The sequence below is a fragment of the Somniosus microcephalus genome, chromosome 19 (assembly GCF_052327205.1).
Source record: "Somniosus microcephalus isolate GS21.2 chromosome 19, FLI_Smic_1.0, whole genome shotgun sequence".
NCBI lineage: Eukaryota > Metazoa > Chordata > Chondrichthyes > Squaliformes > Somniosidae > Somniosus > Somniosus microcephalus.
The window spans coordinates 56,757,512-56,777,412 of NC_141005.1; the positions used below are offsets into that span (position 1 = coordinate 56,757,512).

At 46.3% G+C, this 19,901-nt stretch overlaps 1 protein-coding gene across 2 annotated transcripts in view; it reads right to left on the minus strand.

The window, feature by feature from the left end:
* Positions 1–19,901, minus strand: part of susd2 (sushi domain containing 2) — a 140,193-nt gene that overhangs the window by 109,196 nt on the left and 11,096 nt on the right. Inside the window, exon 2 of one of the 2 annotated variants that reach the window (XM_085961808.1) lies at positions 18,348–18,595. The exons of the other annotated variant lie outside the window; for it this stretch is intronic. Within the exon in view, the coding sequence (XP_085817934.1) occupies positions 18,348–18,429 (82 nt within the window). The 5' untranslated portion in view covers positions 18,430–18,595. The remainder of the gene's footprint in view (positions 1–18,347; positions 18,596–19,901) is intronic. 2 annotated transcript variants of the gene reach the window in all.

Genomic DNA, 19,901 nt, shown 5'->3' on the forward strand with positions numbered 1-19,901 from the left:
ACCAGGAAACTATAGGCCAGTCAGCCATTGGTGGGTAAGTTATTGGAATCCATTATCAGGGACAAAATAAACTTTCATTTGGAAAGGCATGGGTTAATCAAGAAAAGCCAGTGTGGACTTGTTAAAGGCAAATCATGACTGACTAACTTGACTGAATTCTTTAATGAGGTAACAGAGAAGGTTGATCAAGATAGTGCAGTAGATGTTGTATATATGGACTTTTGAAAGACACCCAACAAAGTGCCACACAGGAGGCTTATTAAGAAGATGGAAGCCCATGGAATTAAGGGGAAAGTGGTGGTATGGATACAAAATTGGCTCTGACAGGAAGCAAAGGGTGATGGTGGATGGATGTTTTTCAGACTGGGAGGCGATTTGCAGTGGTGTTCCCCAAGGGTCAGTTTTGGGCCCATTACGCTTTTCAATTTTTATAAATGATATCGAGTCAGGTGTAGGGAGCAGCATTATAAAGTTCGCAGATGATATGAAACTTGGCAAAGTAGTAGATAGTGATTAGGATAGTTATAGGCTTCAGGATGACAAAGACAGAATTGTGAAATGGAGCGATGCGGACTGCACAGCAGATCGACGTTAGAAAAATAGTGTTGGCGGCGGTTAAAAAGTTGAGAGGGGTGAGAAGATGGGAACAAGGATTTTGAAGTCAATGCACTGGGGATGGAAAGTTGGCAAGGAGTGGGGCTTTAGCTGACTGGGATTTTGTGCAGAACAGGATGTAGGCGACAGTATTCTTGAAGCGGCAGAACCATCTATATATAGTAAGCCTCGGAGTCATTACCGTAACATTTTCATTGAAGTTTAGGAGGTAAGTGAATAAAGAGTGATCAAAGCATGATGAGGAGAGTGTGGGAAGAGAGGTCTTGCTGAAATGGAAGGAGTAAGCTAAGAACCATAGCAGAAGAACATTGTTATTTATTGCCTTTCTTACTTTACTAGAGAAATTTTAAAAAATGAGGAGGATGACAAAATGAGCCAGACTAGAGCTTCCGACCATTCAGAGTCAATGTTGAGGAACTCTAGTTTGGGAAGAAAGAGAATAGAGCAGAAGAGAAAGGAACATTAAAACGAGAGAACTGGAAGTGACTGAAATGAATGGAAACAGCTACAAATTCAGCTGAACATTGTGAGTTACAACCTGCCACCATCACACTTAATTTGTAACTAAAGTGATAGTCACTCCACAATCTGGTTATTACATAGATCTGAAGATCTGCTATCCCAGATAGCAGATAAGATCTACTTTAAAATAATCAATGGCTAGGAAGTGGAGGCAATAAGGAGCATCGACAGCGATAGGATGCAATTAAATACCTGTTGAGGTATGTCTTCTTGTGGTCAATTACCACAAATTAAAACATTAAGGGGGAGAAATTCCCCTAGAGGGCCGTTTGGGGCGCTAAATGAAAAATGTTTGGAAAGTTAGCGCTAAATCAAGCGCTCCGCTTGCCTCTTGGGGTGCAAGAGGCGGGGAATGTCCCGCTGCATTGAAGGGAAGGGCCCCAAACTGCGAGCTCTGCAGGTTTCATTGTAGATTTCTGAGTCACCGGGGAGCGGGAGGGCCGCGCGATCAGCCCGGCACTCAAGCAGAGTGCCAGGCTGAGCGATCGCGGCACGGAGGCCGCGACCGGTGGCCGAATAGAATTTTTTTTTTTAATCGGCTTTTTTATTGGCCGGCCGCCCACCGCGCCTTTAAATGGCGGCCCGCAAGCAGCGGGCCTCAGTGTTCGCGACCCCTGCAGCAGTCGGTAACATCGCCCGGCGCTGCTGCGGGGCGCGAGTGCGAATTTTTCTCCTGAGGCGCTACCGGGGCGCTGCGCCTGGAGATGACGTCATGATCTCTGGCTGCAGAAGATCGGGGCGATACCCGGTAGCGCCGCCGCTAACCTCGTGCGGAATTTCACGGGTGCCGCAATTATCGCCTCGGCGGGGGGGCGAAAAGCCATTTGCGTCCCGTTAGCGCCTCCCACCGGAGGCACAAATAAGGGGAATTTTGCCCCCTAAGACATATATTTATATAAAGGCTTCTCTATTGAACTTACCAGTTACCTCAAGAATTGTCCCTGAAACTACAATCGCGTTGAAAGATATAGGCCCAGAAATTCGGGTCGGAGGCTTCTCGCGGGTGCAAGCCTCCGACCTGTACTTACCTTGCGCGCCAGCTGTTGTGCTGTGGGCCCCCATGGGATTCCGATCCTGGGCCCCCTCCAACTGCCGGAGCGCAGTGCTCGCGTATCCCAGGGGTGCAGTTAGTTCGATGCGTCCCCTGGGATCACGTGGTCCATGGAGAGCCAATGGTAGCAGGGAATGCTTCATTCATAAAATTGACAGGAAGAGCTGTCAAAACTATAAATACTATAAGCCCCAAAACATAACTAAAACATCAAATAATTTTTTTTTAAAACATCACATTTTTAAAATAATTATAAATTACCTAAAATAACTATTTTAAACAATAATTTAAATTTTTGAAAAAATTAATTATATTTTCCAACGGGGCTAAAAATAAACTTACCTTTCTTTAAAGTATTTAAAAATAATAAACCTGTGGAAAAAATGTTTTAATTTTAATTAATTCACCACTTACCTTGTTAAAAGCAGGCCTTGCGACTGCTTTTTAAAAGTGTAACTGCTGGAGACTTACCCTCCTGGAGAAACCTGGAAAAAAAACGTAAGTTCCAGGTGCATGCGCTGCCTCTCCAGTGCACGCGTTCGACCTCTGAACCCCTTCCTTTAAGAGAACGGAAGTTCCGGTTTCCCACGCATGCGCAGTGCATGCACGAAACCGGCACTTTCGTTGGGCCTACGGGTGAGTACCCAGCGTGTACTCACCCGTGAAGACCCGAATTTCTGGGCCTATATAAACTGCTGTTTAAATATTACATTATGTTAACCATAAGCTCCATTTACAGACATCCATAGCATCTTCCCTCCACACCAATCTGAGCACGCAAATAAAGGGAGCATTGTCTTCGCTGTGCACAGGTCCAGCCAAGCCTTAATAACTAAATTTTCATGGCACAGCACAAATACAAGGGGTTCCAGCCAATACCATTACATAGAATGTACAGCACAGAAACAGGCCAGTCGGCCCAACAGGTCCATGTTTATACTCCACCTCCTGACTCCCCAAAGCCTTTTCACCATCTACAAGGCACAAGTCAAGAGTGTGATGGAATACTCTCCGCTTGCCTGGATGAGTGCAGCTCCAACAACACTCAAGAAGCTCGACACCATCCAGGACAAAGCAGCCTGTTTGATTGGCACCCCATCCACCACCTTAAACATTCACTCCCTCCACCACCGGCGTACCATGGCTGCAGTGTGTACTATCTACAAGATACACTGCAGCAACTCGCCAAGGCTTCTTCGGCAACACCTCCCAAACCAGCGACCTCTTCCACCTAGAAGGACAAGTGCAGCAGGCGCATGGGAACACCACCACCTCCAAGTTCCCCTCCAAGTCACACACCATCCTGACTTAGAAGTATATCGGCGATCCTTTATCATCGCTGGGTCAAAATCCTGGAACTCCCTCCCTAACAACACTGTGGGAGTACCTTCACCACATGGACTGCAGCGGTTCAAGAAGGCGGCTCACCCCCACCTTCTCAAGGGCAACTAGGGATGGGCAATAAATGCTGGCCTTGCCAGCGACGCCCAGATCCCATAAGCGAATAAAAAAAACATAAGCCTCCTCCCACTCCTCTTCATCTCACCCCATCAGCATATCCTTCTGTTCCTTTCACCCGCGTGTGTTTATCTAGCTTCCCCTTAAGTGCGTCTATTCTATTCGCCTCAACTACTCCATGTGGTAGCGAGTTCCACATTCTCACCACTCTCTGGGTAAAGATAGCAGATCTCAAGGTTTTTAGCTTGTGGTAGATTGGAGATGCACATGTGAGGGCATGTACAAAAGACACGATATCCAGTTCAGATTACAACAGGATCCTATAGTTACACACCCAGGTTACACTAGCGTATGGTTGGATATTAGGTAGTATACTCCTGAACGCAAGACACAGACACCGCTTACAGGAATGACCAGCTACCACTGAGCCTGAGAGAATCTCTAAGGCAAGTCTGAAACTTGTAACAGGAACATAGGAATGTGCAGTACCGAAATGTGGTAAGGATTTGGAACACACTGCCTAAGAATCAGTTGAGTAGTTTTAAAAGAAGACTGAAAAGGTACCTCCTTAGGAACTAAGGGGGAAAAATTCAGTATTGCCCTGTTTGGGGTGCGATTATCGGCCGTGCGCAAAGTTTAGCGCCTGGCGTTAATTATTGCCTCCAACTGCAAACTTGGCTTTTATCGCCCCCGGAGTTGATTGGAGCGTTAAATCAGGTCTTACACACCTCTCTTAAGGCGCAAAGGCCAAGGAGCGAGGCGCTACCTCAGTGCGCTGGCGAAGCTCATGTGATGTCAGTCAGCAATGGAAGACAGACACAATGGCGCCGGCCAGTTCTTAAAGGAGAGGATTGATCTTGCTCTCCATCCACATCCTGCTCATTGCAGCCTTGAATCTCAGCCTGGAGAGACCTGTGCATCAAATCTGCTGGAAAGAACAATGGAGAGGCCCAGGGAAAGAGCTCAGAGTGCAGCCCCTACAGTCTCTTCTAAATCGATACAAGGAAGGGCAAATCAAAATGAACCTGCAAAGTGCTGCTCAGTACCCAAAACTCCTTCACACAGCGTTGAATCTCTCCAGAAGTCTCTCTCTCTCTCTCAGAATGCATGGTGCAAAAATGTCACCAACAAAAAAAGGCAGGAAGTGGTTGCCTTTAAATAGCGCTCCCCCAGTGCTTCCTGACTGCAAAACGCTCCCCTCAACCTGTTGTTGCTAGCAGCAGGCGGTAAGGCAGGGGGCGCCACTCAATATCCGGTCCGGAGCGCTACCGGGGCATTGCACACTCGACTGACGTCACAATCTGCCGGCGCAGGAGATCGTGGCAGTAGTGTTTAGCGCCACCGCAAAATGTCTAGTTAATTTCGCGAGCAGCGCAAACATCACCACGCACAGGCGCTAGTTGTTTTGCGACCCATTAGCGCCCTCTTAAGGCGTGAACGGGAGGCGCAAACCAACTGAATTTTTCCCCCTAAGGGTATTAAGGGATTTGAAAAGAGAGCAGGAAACTAGAATGAAAGAGACGGAGCTTCTGTGGCCAACAAAATGCTGGATCAATCTCATGGACTAAATAATATACTCCTGTTCTTATGTTTTAAAATGTAGTTCTTGAATCAAATATATTAATAGGACACAATTATAGGCATCTGTATGCAAGGGTAACAAGTAGCAAGGTAATAAGAAAATGATGAGAAAAACAAGATGAGGGCAAAAAATGAAAGAAAGAGGGTTAAAACAAGACAAATGAAGGCATGAAAGAAATTTGGCTTAGCATTGAGTCTAGCTACCCACCCTCACCAGCACACTTAATTTGTAACTACACTGATAGTCACCCCATGTAGGAGAGGGAACTAACCTTGGTCAGGTTAGCACACAGACCTCAGATTTGCTATCACACGGTAATCTATTATAAAAATAGGTCATGGCCAAGGGCTAGTGGCAATAATGATTTTGCAGCGGTTTGGTCCAATGAAGTGCCAGCATTGGTATGCCTTCTAGAGTTCAATTGCCACAAATAAACAAATTAAGATATCTCTTTATGTAAAGACTTATCTTTTCAAGTTAACAGTTACCTGCAATTGTTCTTGAGCAAAACACATAAATTACGATTTAAAAACCATTTTGTTAATCATAAGCTCCATTTACACACAATCCATAGCACTTCCTTGGTGCACCAATCTGAGCACTCAGATAAAGGGAGCATTGTCTTTGCTATACACGGGTCCAGCCAGGCCATAATAATGACATATTAATGGCACAGCGCAAATGGATGGGTTCTGGACAAGACTGTTAGCTTGTGGTACCATAGGGGGAAATTTTACAGCAAAGAGCGAGTGGGTTTGGGAGCGGGTGGGTGGATAAAAGCACCGAAATTGGCAGCGCATCGGGAAATCGGCTCCAACCCGCCGACTTCCGCATTTAACTGGAGCACGTTCGGCTGTTTTCGAGAACCCCCTCAAGAGAAGCGGGTTGCCAATGTAAATAAGTTAAGAGGTAATGAACAGCTTTATTAACAGGGGTTTTCAACTTTATCTGTGGGTACACAGGTTTCCCGGGCTTCCTGGACCACGCCAGTGAAAGCAAGGCGAGAGCACAGCAGCAATTGAGGGGGCTGAACAAATGACAGGCAAAAAGTCCCATAAGTACTGAGAACTCATACCTGCTTCCTTGCCTAAGTGAAAGGCTTTGGCTCACAGCACTTGCTGTGGACATATAAATTGGCCAGAAAAAGCAGCAAACCTGAGGATTGGGAGCAGTTTAGGATTCAACAAAGGAGGACAAAGGGATTCATTAAGAAAGGGAAAATAGAATATGAGAGTAAGCTTCCAGGGAACATAAAAACTGACTGTAAAAGCTTTTATAGATATGTGAAGAGAAAAAGATTGGTAAAGTCAAGCGTAGGTCCCTTGCAGTCAGAATCAGGGGAATTTATAATGGGGAACAAAGAAATGGCAGACCAATTAAATACATATTTTGGTTCTGACTTCACAAAGGAGAACACAAATAACCTCCCAGAGATGTCGGGGAACATAGGGTCTGATGAAAGGGAGGAACTGAAAGAAATCAGTATTTGTAGGGAAATGGTGTTAGGGAAATTGATGGGATTGAAGGCCAATAAATCCCCAGGGCCTGATAATCTACATCCTAGGGTACTTAAGGAAGTGGCCCTAGAAATAGTAGATGCATTGATGATCATTTTCCAACATTCGATGGAATCTGGAACAGTACCCATGGATTGGAGGGCAGCTATTCACAATATATATTAATGATCTAGACAAGGGAACTAGATGTAATATCTCCAAATTTGCAGACGACACAAAGCTGGGTGGGCGTGTGTGCTGTGAGGAGGATGCCGAGAAACTACAGGATGATTTGGACAGGTTGGGTGATTGGGCAGAAGCATGGCAGATGCAATATAACGTAGATAAATGTGAGGTTATCCACTTTGGTGGCAAAAACAGGAAGGAGATTATTATCTGAATGGCAATAGATTGGGAGAAGGGGAAGTGCAACGAGACCTGGGTGTCCTTGTGCACCAGTCGCTGAAGGTAAGCATGCAGGTGCAGCAGGTGGTTTAGGAGGCAAATGGTGTGTTGGCCTTCGTAGCGAGAGGGTTTGAGTACAGGAACAAGGATGTCTTGCTGCAGTTCTACAGGGCCTTGGTGAGACCACACCTTGAGTATTGTGTGCAGTTTTGGTCGCCTTATCTGAGGAAGGATGTTCTTGCCATGGCAGGAGTTCAGCAAAGATTCACCAGGCTGATACCTGGGATGGCAGGAATGATGTATGAGGAGAGATTGGGACGATTGGGCTTGTACTCGCTGGAGTTTAGAAGAATGAGAGGGGATCTCATTGAAACTTATCAAATTCTGACAGGACTGGACAGGCTAGATGCAGGAAGGATGTTCCCGATGGTCAGGGAGTCCAGAACCAGTGGTCACAGTCTAAGGATAAGGGGTAGGACAGAAATGAGGAGGAATTTCTTCACCCAGAGAGTGGTGAACCTGTGGAATTCTCTACCACACAAGGCAGTAGAGGCCAATACATTAAATATATTCAAGAAGGAGTTGGATATATTTCTTAAGGCTAAAGGGATCAAGGGGTATGGGGAGAAAGCAGGGACCGGGTACTGAATTTGGATGATCAGCCATGATCACATTGAATGGCAGAGCAGGCTCGAGGGGCCGAATGGCCTACTCCTGCTCCTATCTTCTATGTTTCTATGTTGCTCTCATAGTTTGCTTTCAGTACTTTACAGGTGATTTCTATAACTTTGGAGGTGACTTTCACTACATTGGAGGTCACTCTCACTACTTTGGAGGTTTGTTTGTCTGATCGCCACTTTCCATCTGTCATATATCAGATCAGCGTGGGTGCTGCTTATGCTGTTTCACCTTGGACCTGAGTTGAGGGCCAAGATAAGCAGCAACATCAACACCACCAGCAGCATCAGCAGGAGCAGCAGCAGCCTTCTCCTCACAGTCCTGCCGCTCTACAGGAGAGAGGGGATGAGCACAGAGGGGCAGCTTGCAGGAGGCGATACCCGCAACACAGGGAATATAGGCAGAGAATCAGCTTCCTTGACATGTCTGAAGACCAGTGCCTCAGGTGGCTCAGGGTATCGCGTCAGGTTGTGGCAGACATTTGCAGCCTGCTGGAACAAGACCTGCTGCCAACTGGACCTGGTGGCCACGCTTTACCTGTGGCTGTCAAAGTCACCACCGCCCTCAAATTCTTCGCCTCAGGCTCCTTCCAGGGATCTGCAAGCGACAATTGCAGGATCCCGCAGTCGACCGCCCACAAATGCATCACACAGGTGACCGATGCCATGTTTGCCAGGGCAGGCAATTAGGTACACTTTGCCACTGATGAAGCCACTCAGAATGAGCGGGCACTCAGGTTTGCGGTTCTGGCTGGCTTCCCACAGGTGCAGGGCGTCATCGGCTGCACACATGTGGCAATCAAGGCACCCCACCACCCAGGAGTGTTCGTGAACCGGAAGGGCTTCCACTCCATGAATGCGCAGTTCGTCTGCAACCACAAAAAGATCATTATGCAGGAGTGTGGAAGATTCCCATGGAGCTGCCATGATGCATTCATCCTGCACCAGTTAACCTTCCCTGAGCTCTTCGCACCTCCTTACAGACTTACCGGCTGGTTGCTTGGAGACAAGGGCTATCCACTTAAAATGTGGCTGATGACACCCGTGAGGAGCCCAAGCAATGAGGCCCAAGAGCGCTACAATCAAAGCCATATGCCGATGAGCAGTCGGGATGCTGAAGATGCGCTTCAGGAGCCTCAACAGATCTGGAGGCGCCCTTCAATACGCACCAGGCAGGTCTCCAGAATGATCGTGGTATGTTGCGAGCTGCACAACATAGCGCAGGATTGGAGTTGCAGGAGGAGCAAGGCAGAACAGAGGAGGAACAGGAGGAGGAATGTCATGTGGCCATGGCACCAGCAGCGGTGCACATTGCTGCCCGAGATGCCTGGGATGGACTCATAATGGCAAGATTTAGTTGGGTTGCACCACTGCACCCATCCGGCAGCCGCATACTGAACCCACTTGCCGCCTCCCCACCCCCCATCCCCCATCACCACCTCCCCCAGCACAAAGCAGTCCTGCAATCAACAAAGCATTCCTTTCACAGACACCCATTGCTCAGATTTAAGTCTTGTCTTGTCTTGCCAACACAGGACTATATGCATGCTAAAAAGCAGAAGCAGCAGGCTATAGACAGGGCTAAGCGATCCCACAATCAACGGATCAGATCAAAGCTCTGCAGTCCTGCCACATCCAGTCGTGAATGGTGGTGGGCCATTAAACAACTAACGGGAGGAGGAGGCTCCATGAATATCCCCATCCTCAATGATGGTGGAGCCCAGCACGTGAGTGCAAAAGACAAGGCTGAAGTGTTTTCAACCATCTTCAGCCAGAAGTGCCGAGTGGATGATCCATATCGGCCTCCTCCTGAGGTCCCCACCATTACAGAAGCCAGTCTTCAGCCAATTCGATTCACTCCACATGATATCAAGAAGCGGCTGAGCGCACTAGATACAGCAAAGGCTATGGGCCCCGACAACATCCCGGCTGTCATGCTGAAGACTTGTGCTCCAGAACGAGCCGCGCCTCTAGCCAAGCTGTTCCAGTACAGCTACAACACTGGCATCTATCCGACAATGTGGAAAATTGCCCAGGTATATCCTGTCCACAAAAAGCAGGACAAATCCAATCTGGCCAATTACCGCCCCATCAGTCTACTCTCAAACATCAGCAAAGTGATGGAAGGTGTCGTCAACAGTGTAATCAAGTAGCACTTACTCACCAATAACCTGCTCACTGATGCCCAGTTTGGGTTCCGTCAGCACCACTCGGCTTCAGATCTCATGACAGCCTTGGTCCAAACATGGACAAAGGAGCTGAATTCCAGAGGTGATGTGAGAGTGACTGCCCTTGACATCAAGGCAGCATTTGACCGAGTCTAGCATCAAGGAGCCCGAGTAAAACTGAAGTCAGTGGGAATCGGGGGGAAAACTCTCCACTGGCTGGAGTCATACCTAGCACAAAGGAAGATGGTTGTGGTGGTTGGAGGTCAATCATCACAGCCCCAGGACATCGCTACAGGAGTAGTAACCTAGGCCCAACCATCTTCAGTTGCTTCATCAATGACCTTCCCTCCAACACAAGGTCAGAAATGGGGATGTTCGCTGATGACTGCACAGTATTCAGCGCCATTCACAACTCCTCATATAATGAAGCAGTCCATGCCCACATGCAACAAGACCTGGACGACGTTCAGGCTTGGGCTGATAAGTGGCAGGTAACATTCGCACCACACAAGTGCCAGGCAATGACTATCTCCAACAAGCGAGAGTCTAACCACGGTCCTTGACATTCAACGGCATAACCATCGCCGAATCCCCCACCATCAACACCCTGGGGGTCACCATTGACCAGAAACTTAACTGGACCAGCCACATAAATACTGTGGCAACAAGAGCAGGTCAGAGACTAAGTATTCTGTGGTGAGTGTCTCACCTCCTGACTCCCCAAAGCCTTTCCACCATCCACAAGGCACAAGTCAGGAGTGTGATGGAATACTCTCCACTTGCCTAGATGAGTGCAGCTCCAACAACACTCAAGAAGCTCGACACCATCCAGGACAAAGCAGCCCACTTGATTTGCACCCCATCCACCACCTTAAACATTCACTCCCTCCACCACCGGCGTACCGTGATTGCAGTGTGTACCATCTACAAGATGCACTGCAGCAACTCGCCAAGGCTTCTTCAGCAGCACCTCCCAAACCCGCGACCTCTACCACCTAGAAGGACAAGGGCAGCAGGCGCATGGAAACACCACCACCTCCAAGTTTCCCTCCAAGTCACACACCATCCTGACTTGGAAATATATCACCGTTCCTTCATCGTCGCTGGAAAATCCTGGAACTATCTTGCTAACAGCATTGTGGGAGTACCTTCACCACACTGACTGCAGCAGTTCAAGAAGGCGGCTCACCACCACCTTCTCAAGGGCAACTAGGGATGGGCAATAAATGCTGGTCTTGCCAGCAATGCCCACATCCCATGAATGGATATTTTAAAAAATCATCAGAACTGAGAAGGCCACTTGCCAGGCTGCAGGCAAAAATGGGTAAGAAGGGAAAGTGGTGCAAAGAAATAATTTTTATGTGGCTCAAAATTTAAACAGAAACTTAGCAATGTAACATTGTGTAACACACCCATGTGCATACCCTTGTGCAACTACAAATCTTTCATCTTCCTTTTTCTACTGCTCCTACATCGTGCAACCCCTGTGGCTTCAGCAGAGGTAGAGCCAAGCTACTCACATCCCTGCTCTGACTGCTGAGATGCTCTTGGCCGACGTCCTCTGGTTTTGGAACCCGTGAGGTCCCCGCCAAAGACCGCTTTACCTGCAACTGTGCAGGGGCAGACTCGGCTATTGGGACACAAGGCAGCATGTGGGGCACTGACTGGGGGTGGGGGGGTGGGCGGGCGTGCAAGGGATGAGAAGTGGAAGTGCTTTGAGCAGAGTCCCCACTTCCATGTCCCCTTTCTCCATCTTCCCTCTTATGGCCCACCCGCATTTCCCTGCTAGCAATAAGCCGGAGAGCACTTTGCTGCACATCAGTGGGGCACTCAGAGGGAGCAAGCCATTGGTGAGGGCCAGCATGCACTCGTTTGACTGCCGCGTTTGATGCTCCATGCAGGTGGCCACTCTTTCCATGGACGAACACATCATAGCCAAGGCCTGCGACATCACGTCACTCATGCTTGAGATGGACTCCTCCATTCTCGCTGTAAAAGTACAGAGTGCAGCTGGAAAGCCTGCCAGAACCTCACAGATTTTTGCTGCTGCTCCAGAATTATTTTCTTCGTCGACGGCCCCCGAGGTTCAGCATCTGCATCCAGCTAAGCAGAGCTTGGAGCGTCCTTTGCCCTCCGACAAGGACTTTCCACTTCTGTCCCTGTCTCCACCATTTGCTCTTGCTCACATGTGATGTGTGAGACACCAGGTGACAACACAACTATCTGTCTTACTGGTCCCACCAACGTGTGTGTATCTGAGCTGGTGCATGGTCTGCATAAGTCCTGTGACAGTGCACCCTCAGAGTGAGTGACCTCCTCCGAGGAGTCATCATCCTCCTCCACCAGCACCTCCTGCAGGACACTTGATGGGCCTTTGGGAGATTAAAGGCATGAATTAGAACTGTCACGGTAAGAAACTTTTAAGTGAACATTATGCGCACGATCATATTTCACTGGCTGCTGACATCAAGTCAACATGAGTGAGTGTTGTATGCCATGTGGCTGTGTGATATTTAATTCTGCCCCATCTCTTCATCGCAAGGCACGCCAATACTCGTCTTATCGCCAGTGTAACCTCCTCTGCAGCTGTCAGTGTGGTGATGACTGGAGGGCCACCTCCTGTTCTCTGCCTCTCCCTGGTGTTCTGTGCTCTCTTCTCCTGCAAGGAGGGAAACAAGAGACCTTTGAGTGAGAGTTATGGAATGAGTGGAACGGATGGATGGACAACATTTGTTGAGAGTGTCTATGAGGGAGAGGCGTAACACTGCATTAAGATGAGGGTGAGTGTCAGTGGTGGATGGTCAGATGGGGATGTGAGGAAGTGCATAGACAGAGAGGGATGGGGACACCTGCAAGGTAGGTTGGTGTGAGGAGTGATGTGCAGGAGTAGGCTTGGAAAGGCAGAGCAAGGAGGTTGGGGTGACATGCGCATCAGGATGTAGCTGAATGTGTCATTATACTTACCTTTCCTGCCCTCATTAGGTCACTAAACCACTTCCAGGAGCATGGCACCACATTCCTGCTGCTGACCTCCTCAGCGATCTCCAGCCATGCCTTCTTGGTGTCTGAGGCTGGTTTCTTCCTCCCGTCAGCAGGGAATAGTATTTCCCTGTGGGCCCTTATACACCGCAGCATCAGCTCTATGGAGGCATCACTGAATCGAGGTGCAGCTTTGGCACGTTGCGAGTCCATTCATGCTTCCTCTGTTTCCCTCACCTCCACAACCCTTTAACTGGCATCTTTGCAGTGTTCCTTTAAATACTTCAGCTGAATTAGACCCATGTGTGCCGTCATCATGCTCGCTCACGCTAATTGGTCGAGAAACCCGGAAGTCAGATGCAAATGCAGTGGCTGGGTTAAAAGTCAACTGGCAGTGCTGCAGTTAGCCGCCACCCCTATCCCATCCCCCGCTTCCAGCGGGACTCCAGGTAAAAATTCTGGGCATAGTGTTTTATCGGGAAAGGATTTTATATTGCCTTCATTCTGGGAAACAAATAAACATTCAGTTTATGGACGGCTCAGTACAGGCAGTTGTACACATTTTGGCGCAAGGATAAACTTTCTAATCAATACCAGGTTTAGTCTAATATAACATGTATATGGCCTGAAAGTGAGCTGTAGAGTTATAGTACATGAACAATTATTATGTTCATCCTTGCCCGGTATTTTGGTGGGGACTTTAACCCATTTATTTTAATGTATTATGCGTTTGTACACTTTATGCCACAGTGTAATTTCAAGGCCAGTGGGTTTTAAAGTTTAGTTTGGTTGACTCTACTTCAAGTTAAACCATGACAGCAGGACAAGAGGTGCAGGTCCAAAGTAGGCAAAGGCAAATTTAGGACTGATATCAGCAAGCTCTTCTTCATGTAAAGGGTGACCAACAATTGGAATGGACTTCTGTGTAGGGCAATAGAGGCGAAAATGTTGGATACATTTAAGACACAGTTGGATGTCGGAATGGGAAGACTGCAGATTTTTCTAGATGGATGAGCTAAGGTAGGGTGACTGGCCTTCCTCATCCATACTTATCTAGTGATTCGACACAATACACTTGACCATGACATAGTAAAAGAATAAAAATAAAGATTTGCATTTATATAGCACCTTTCACGACCTTAGGACGTCCCAAGCGCTTTACAGCCAATTAAGTACTTTTGAAGTGGGGTCACTGTTCTAATGTAGATGAAAAGTTTCCCTCACAGTTTCTACCAGGACCACTTTGCATTCTCTTTTGGACTCCTCTGGATGGGAAATGCCAAGCAATAATGTAGCAGTTTACAGGCATACATCAATGGACGTCTGAAGCAAGTAGATTTCAAGTTATTGTCACCTTGGCATTGTTAAGTTACTGCTTGCTAACTAAATTGATAGTCACCCCATAATCAGGTTATCACTTAGATCTAAAGATTAGATATCAAGAATTAATCTACGATAAAATAATCCATGGCCTAGAGGCAATAATGATACTTTATGCATTGAAATATGAACTACTCCCATCTCTGTTGCCTCAGTCCCACAGTTACTTGTCTCAGGAAAAGACAGGTTCTGATTCTACACACTTTAGCCCCAGGGCTGTTAGAACTGAGATTAATAATTTGTTACAACAATGTGCTTTGAACCAAGCTTGCTGAAGATTAGATTACAATTGTTAGAATTTTGTTAACATATCCTGAATTACTATTAGATAGAAGTGACCTTGGCCACACATCCTCACGATAAAATTAAACTTAGATTTCCAGAGGGGAAGGGCAATGTTGGAGGGAGGTCGTTTAGTACAACAGTGTTCAATTGCATTTCCCACAGCAGTCACTATTCTGGCTTCTCTGCACAAGATTAATGTCAATTTATACTGAATTCTGACCACTGTGGGCTGTGAGCACCAGCACAACTCTAGAAGATCAGAGAGATGTTTAGGGGAAAGCACAGGGTGAGATTCAGTTAGCAATGTTAGTTAAGAGTTAACAATGGTGCTGGCCGGAGAGATCCTTGGCTTAGTGGTAGCATCGCTGCCTCTGAAAGTAATGGGTTGAAGGACCACGCAAAACAGTTCTATCGAGCGGAGCTGAGAGTTCTGGTCCCTGAATTCTGGGCTGACATCCAGCAGGGTACCCCACAACCCCACCCTCCCAATCGAGCACCGGTGAGTGCTCAGGCCTCTGAATACTAGATTGACTTCCAGCGAGGTACTCGTGTCCGATGGGAGCGGTGTGGTAACCCCCTCCCCCCCCCACCCCGTCCCATCACATCTAGCCAGTTTCCCCCCCACCCCGGGTCAGGCTAATGACCTGTCCACGTAAAAAGGGGTATTTGTTACAGAAACAACTCAGAGCATGATCTGCTGGATGTAAAAGCAGTGGAAGAAATGGGTTGCCTCATGTGCCGCTAGGCATGGAAGAGAAGAAGAAGAGATGCCGGACCCTCATCAGCAATGGCATGATTGGAGTAGCAGTAGGAGCAGCTGGATAGCACTCATGTCGCAATGAATTCTTGTGCCCCTATACAAGAGATAGTAAATAGCACCCACAGCGATCCCACTGGCACTTTTGCAGCTCCATCAGCGCAGATACAACAACAACGTGCATTTATCTAGCGCCTTTAACGTAATAATACGTCCCAAGGCACTTCACAGGAGAGTTATCAGACAAAATTTGACACCAAGCCAATTAAAGAGGTATTAGGACAGGTGACCAAAAGCTAGGCCAAAGAGGTAGGTTTTCAGGAGCGACAGGAGGAGAGAGAGGTAGAGAGATGGAGAGGTTTAGGAAGGTTATTCCAGAGCTTAGGGCCCAGGCAGCTGAAGGCACGGCCGCCAATGGTGGAGCGAAGGAAATTGGGGACTCACAAGAGGCCAGAATTGGAGATGCGCAGAGACCTCGGAGGGTTGTAGGGCTGGAGGAGGATAGGGAGGGGCGAGACCATGGAGGGATTTGAACACAAGGATGAGACTTTTAAAATCGAGGTGTTTAGTAGAGGGCCCTTCTGTATCTTCTGCAGTTAGCCAATTGGCTATACAGCTATACCAGTGCTACCTCACTTCTCTCATTGCTGTGATGATACCTTGAAATGTTCATGTTCATTAAGCTCATGAAGAGCAAGCCTGACCTGGAATAAAACACTTACTCAGCTCCTCATTGATAACATTAACAAGGCCTTAACATTGAAATTCAGCCTTTTCCCCTCATTTTTCACAAATGTTGTGAATTAGAACAGTACTGAGCATCGCGGAATCGGCAGTTATCGGTTTCTACCTACATTCCACCAATTTTCACCCATGTCTACCTTTCCACAAAAACTAGCAAAGGCACAAATAAAATAATGAAGAAATGTATGAATTTGTAGAGAGGGAGCACTAGAATATGAGGAATAATTCGTTGGGTGACATTGGGAAGAATGGTTGTATTCTTCCTGACATCACAAGTTGAATTATTTTCCTGTAACGCACGGTTCCCATCTTGGTAACTCTCGTCACACCACCCAATTCTGTAAGGCAATAACAGAATGAAAAATACCAATGTAATTAATCATTACTATCATAGTTAAAAATATTGCTGGTGGTCATGACTTCTTTTTACCAGAGGTCATGTGACATCATCATTATGTTTGAATTGCAAAATAAACAACTGAAAATAACACACCTCCTCCCAGACCACAAAAATTCTCAAAATATGGGATGAAATGCAAAAATAAATCTACTATCCAAACCAGTGCCGCAAATAAATGTTCTTTGCCCAAGTACCATTTTGAAATGACTGGTTACAAAGTTATTTTATTCAGAACGGTTATGTTTTCAGAGTCAGCAGAATAGATTTTCAACTTGGCCTCTGGGTGTAAAATTGGGGTTGGCCGGCCATTATCGAAACCGCCCTATTTTCATTTCCATTGAAATTTATATGGCCAATGTGCAACACCAATTTCACGGCCAGACAATAAGTTGTAAATCTATCCCAGCAAGTCGAGTCCAGCTCATGCTCTACCACATTGTTAAAGGAGAACTCATCTCTCTATTAAAAATTCAAGATTGACTAGCTTGGTTGGCAATGCCCATATAGACAAGGAAGGCCCGAGGCTAAGTGACCCCTGCTGGAAAGTGCATGTATATGGATGTTGGGTGAAACCACAGTTCTCCCAGTGCCTGCGGATTCAATAGTTGTGGCTCAGTGGTAGCACTTTTACATTTGAGTCAGAAGGTCATGGTTTCAAGCCCCACTTCAGAACTTGAGGACACAATCTTGGCTGACTCTCCAGTGCAATACTGAGAGTCCTGCACTATAGGAGATGCCTTCTTTTAGATGAGACATTAAACCGAGGTCCCGCCTGTCCTCTCAGGTGGATTTAAAATATCTTGTGGCACTATTTCAAAAGGAGAAGGGAAGTTCCCCCAGTGTCCTGGCTGACATTTATCCCTCAACCAACATCACCAAAACAGATTATCTAGTCATTTATCTCATTGCTGTCTATGGAGCCTTGCTCTGTGCAAATTGGCTGCCATGTTTCCCTACATTACAACACTGGCCACACTTCAAAAATAATTCATTGGCTGTGAAGCGCTTTGGGGTGTCCTGAGGTCATGAAAGGTGCTATATAAATGCAAGTTCTTTCTTTCTATCTGCGTTCCACACATAGAATGGTCAGTGGGGTGAGGCATGGGATGGTGGCTGCTGCTGTTGGACCTCCAGCACAAGTCAACACATTAAAGACACTGAGCAGAACAAAATAACAATTGTAAAATTTGATGGGACACAATACTTAAGGGGAAGAAGTGGTTTCAAGTGAAGTGATTTCTCTGTAAAGCTTCTGAAACAAAAAAACATGGTTATTGTTTCACCGATTTGTGCAGAGAAATTACAACTCCCACAGTCACAGCACAGCCTGCCAAAGACCTGCCATGTCAAGCCTCCTGGCCAAACTGACACTGACAAAGAAGATGGGTCTATCAACTGTATTGAGCATCACACCCTATTCCAGATGCAAGTTCCAGAGTTCTAAATAGAATAATCTTAATAGAAAAAAATTCCGTTCCAGATGGAAATTGTGTAGAAAGTTTTAAATCACAGTTAGAGAGCAGAAGCCACCTTTAGTCATGTTATCCTGTCTAGAACATACGGAAAGACAGACCCATTTCAAAGAACATTGGACTCTCCCTAAAAATGATACTGTGTGTCAAATGCACTCTTAAATATCTAGCTCTGTTAATTGTGCTTTCATTAATTACATGCTTTAAAATATTTCTTATCAACTCTTGTGCCAGATTACCTAAATGCCAAAAGGACCTAATTGAAATATACATAAGCATCAGAAACAAAGTCTTGCACCAGAGGGAAACAGGAACAAATTGCACTACTGTATTGCCAATGATTTATTTCAACATACCTGCTTGAAGTGCAGAGTAGGAGGTAACTCCGATCACTAGGAAGCAAAAAAGTTGAATCTTCTGCCTTTTGCCTTTGACCATGGTGAGGTGTTGATTCTTCAACCACTCTCTGCACTGTGGTTTCACAACAGGGACACGAGACTGAGTCTGTTAATGTCTTCAGAAAGGTTTGTGAACCTCACAAGAAAAAAAAATCACACTCCTATTTGCCCAGGAGAGAAATGGATCCATCCACTGCTTGGAATGCCTGGAGTTTAAAAATAACTGAGTAAGTGTACAATGAAACTGAAGGATCATTTATTGAACCTAATTTCGTTTCAAAGGTCAGTGCCTGTTGATGATGTACAAATTGTAACACTGCCCCTTTCCCCATCTTGGGTTAACTGACCTAATCACAGCATGATATGGTTAGTTGTCCCCTAATGTGGACTGCGGTGTTTGTTTGAATATACAAGGTTTGATTATTCAAGTGTCAATATTAATTCATGAGATCGTAGTACACCAGCCAGCAGTGAACCTTCAAGCTGCTGATGTCTCCCTATCATTAACTTTCATGCCAATTTAATATCATTTTTTTAATGGTGAAAGGGCCAACGCAGTAGAGGACATAACCACGGTTGAAAGAAAAAATAGAAAGGCTTACATTTATATAGCACCTTTCATGACCGCAGGACGTCCCAAAGCGTTTTACAGCCAATGAAGTACTTTTGAAGTGCAGTCACTGTTGTAATGTAGGAAATGCGGCAACTAATTTGAGTACAGCAAGGTCCCACAAACAGCAATGAGGTAAATGACCAGCTCATCTGTTTTTAGTGGTGTCGGTTGAGGAATAATCTCTAAGGAGTAGGAGGGGAGATGAAGCAAGTCAAGAAGTAGAAATTAAGTGATGCCAAGCTTGGGTTTTAAAAGTCTGTAGGTCATGATTTTCAAACAGGGAGCCAGTCCATAAGGGGATCCCAAGAGGCCACAAGATCATCAGACATCTGTCCATCTGGGATTCAGGCATACTGTCAGCCACAAGCACAGTGTCTTCTGCGAACTCTGTATTCTATACTTTTTCTGTCATTTGTGACTAACTACGATGTTATTTCTGTTGCTGTATACTAATAACATCATTAATGATCACCCTGTTATCCTTGAGATAGTTGACAGTATCTTTTAGGAGTTAGGACAGAAGGTCCTTGGGACTGTATCAATAGTTGCAGATGATTTCTGGAAATGCATCAATGTTTGCAGGGGTCACCAATCAGAAAGGTTTGAAAGCCACTGTTGTATATCGTAGGAAGAAAGGAAGAGAAGGTTGAGGGTAAGGAGGAATTCAACAAGGTCTTGTGAAAAACTGAATTTGAATATCATTATACCTGTATAGGGCAAAATTACTTATGGCCTCAACAAGCTAGTTCACTCTCTTAATTAGAATAATTCAGTGTTGACTCAAGCCTCTGACCACGTGAAAGCAACTCAACAAAGCATCAGTTGTCATAGGAACATAGGAACAGAAGTAGGCCATTCAGCCCCTTGAGCCTGTTCCACCATTCAGTGTGACCATGGCT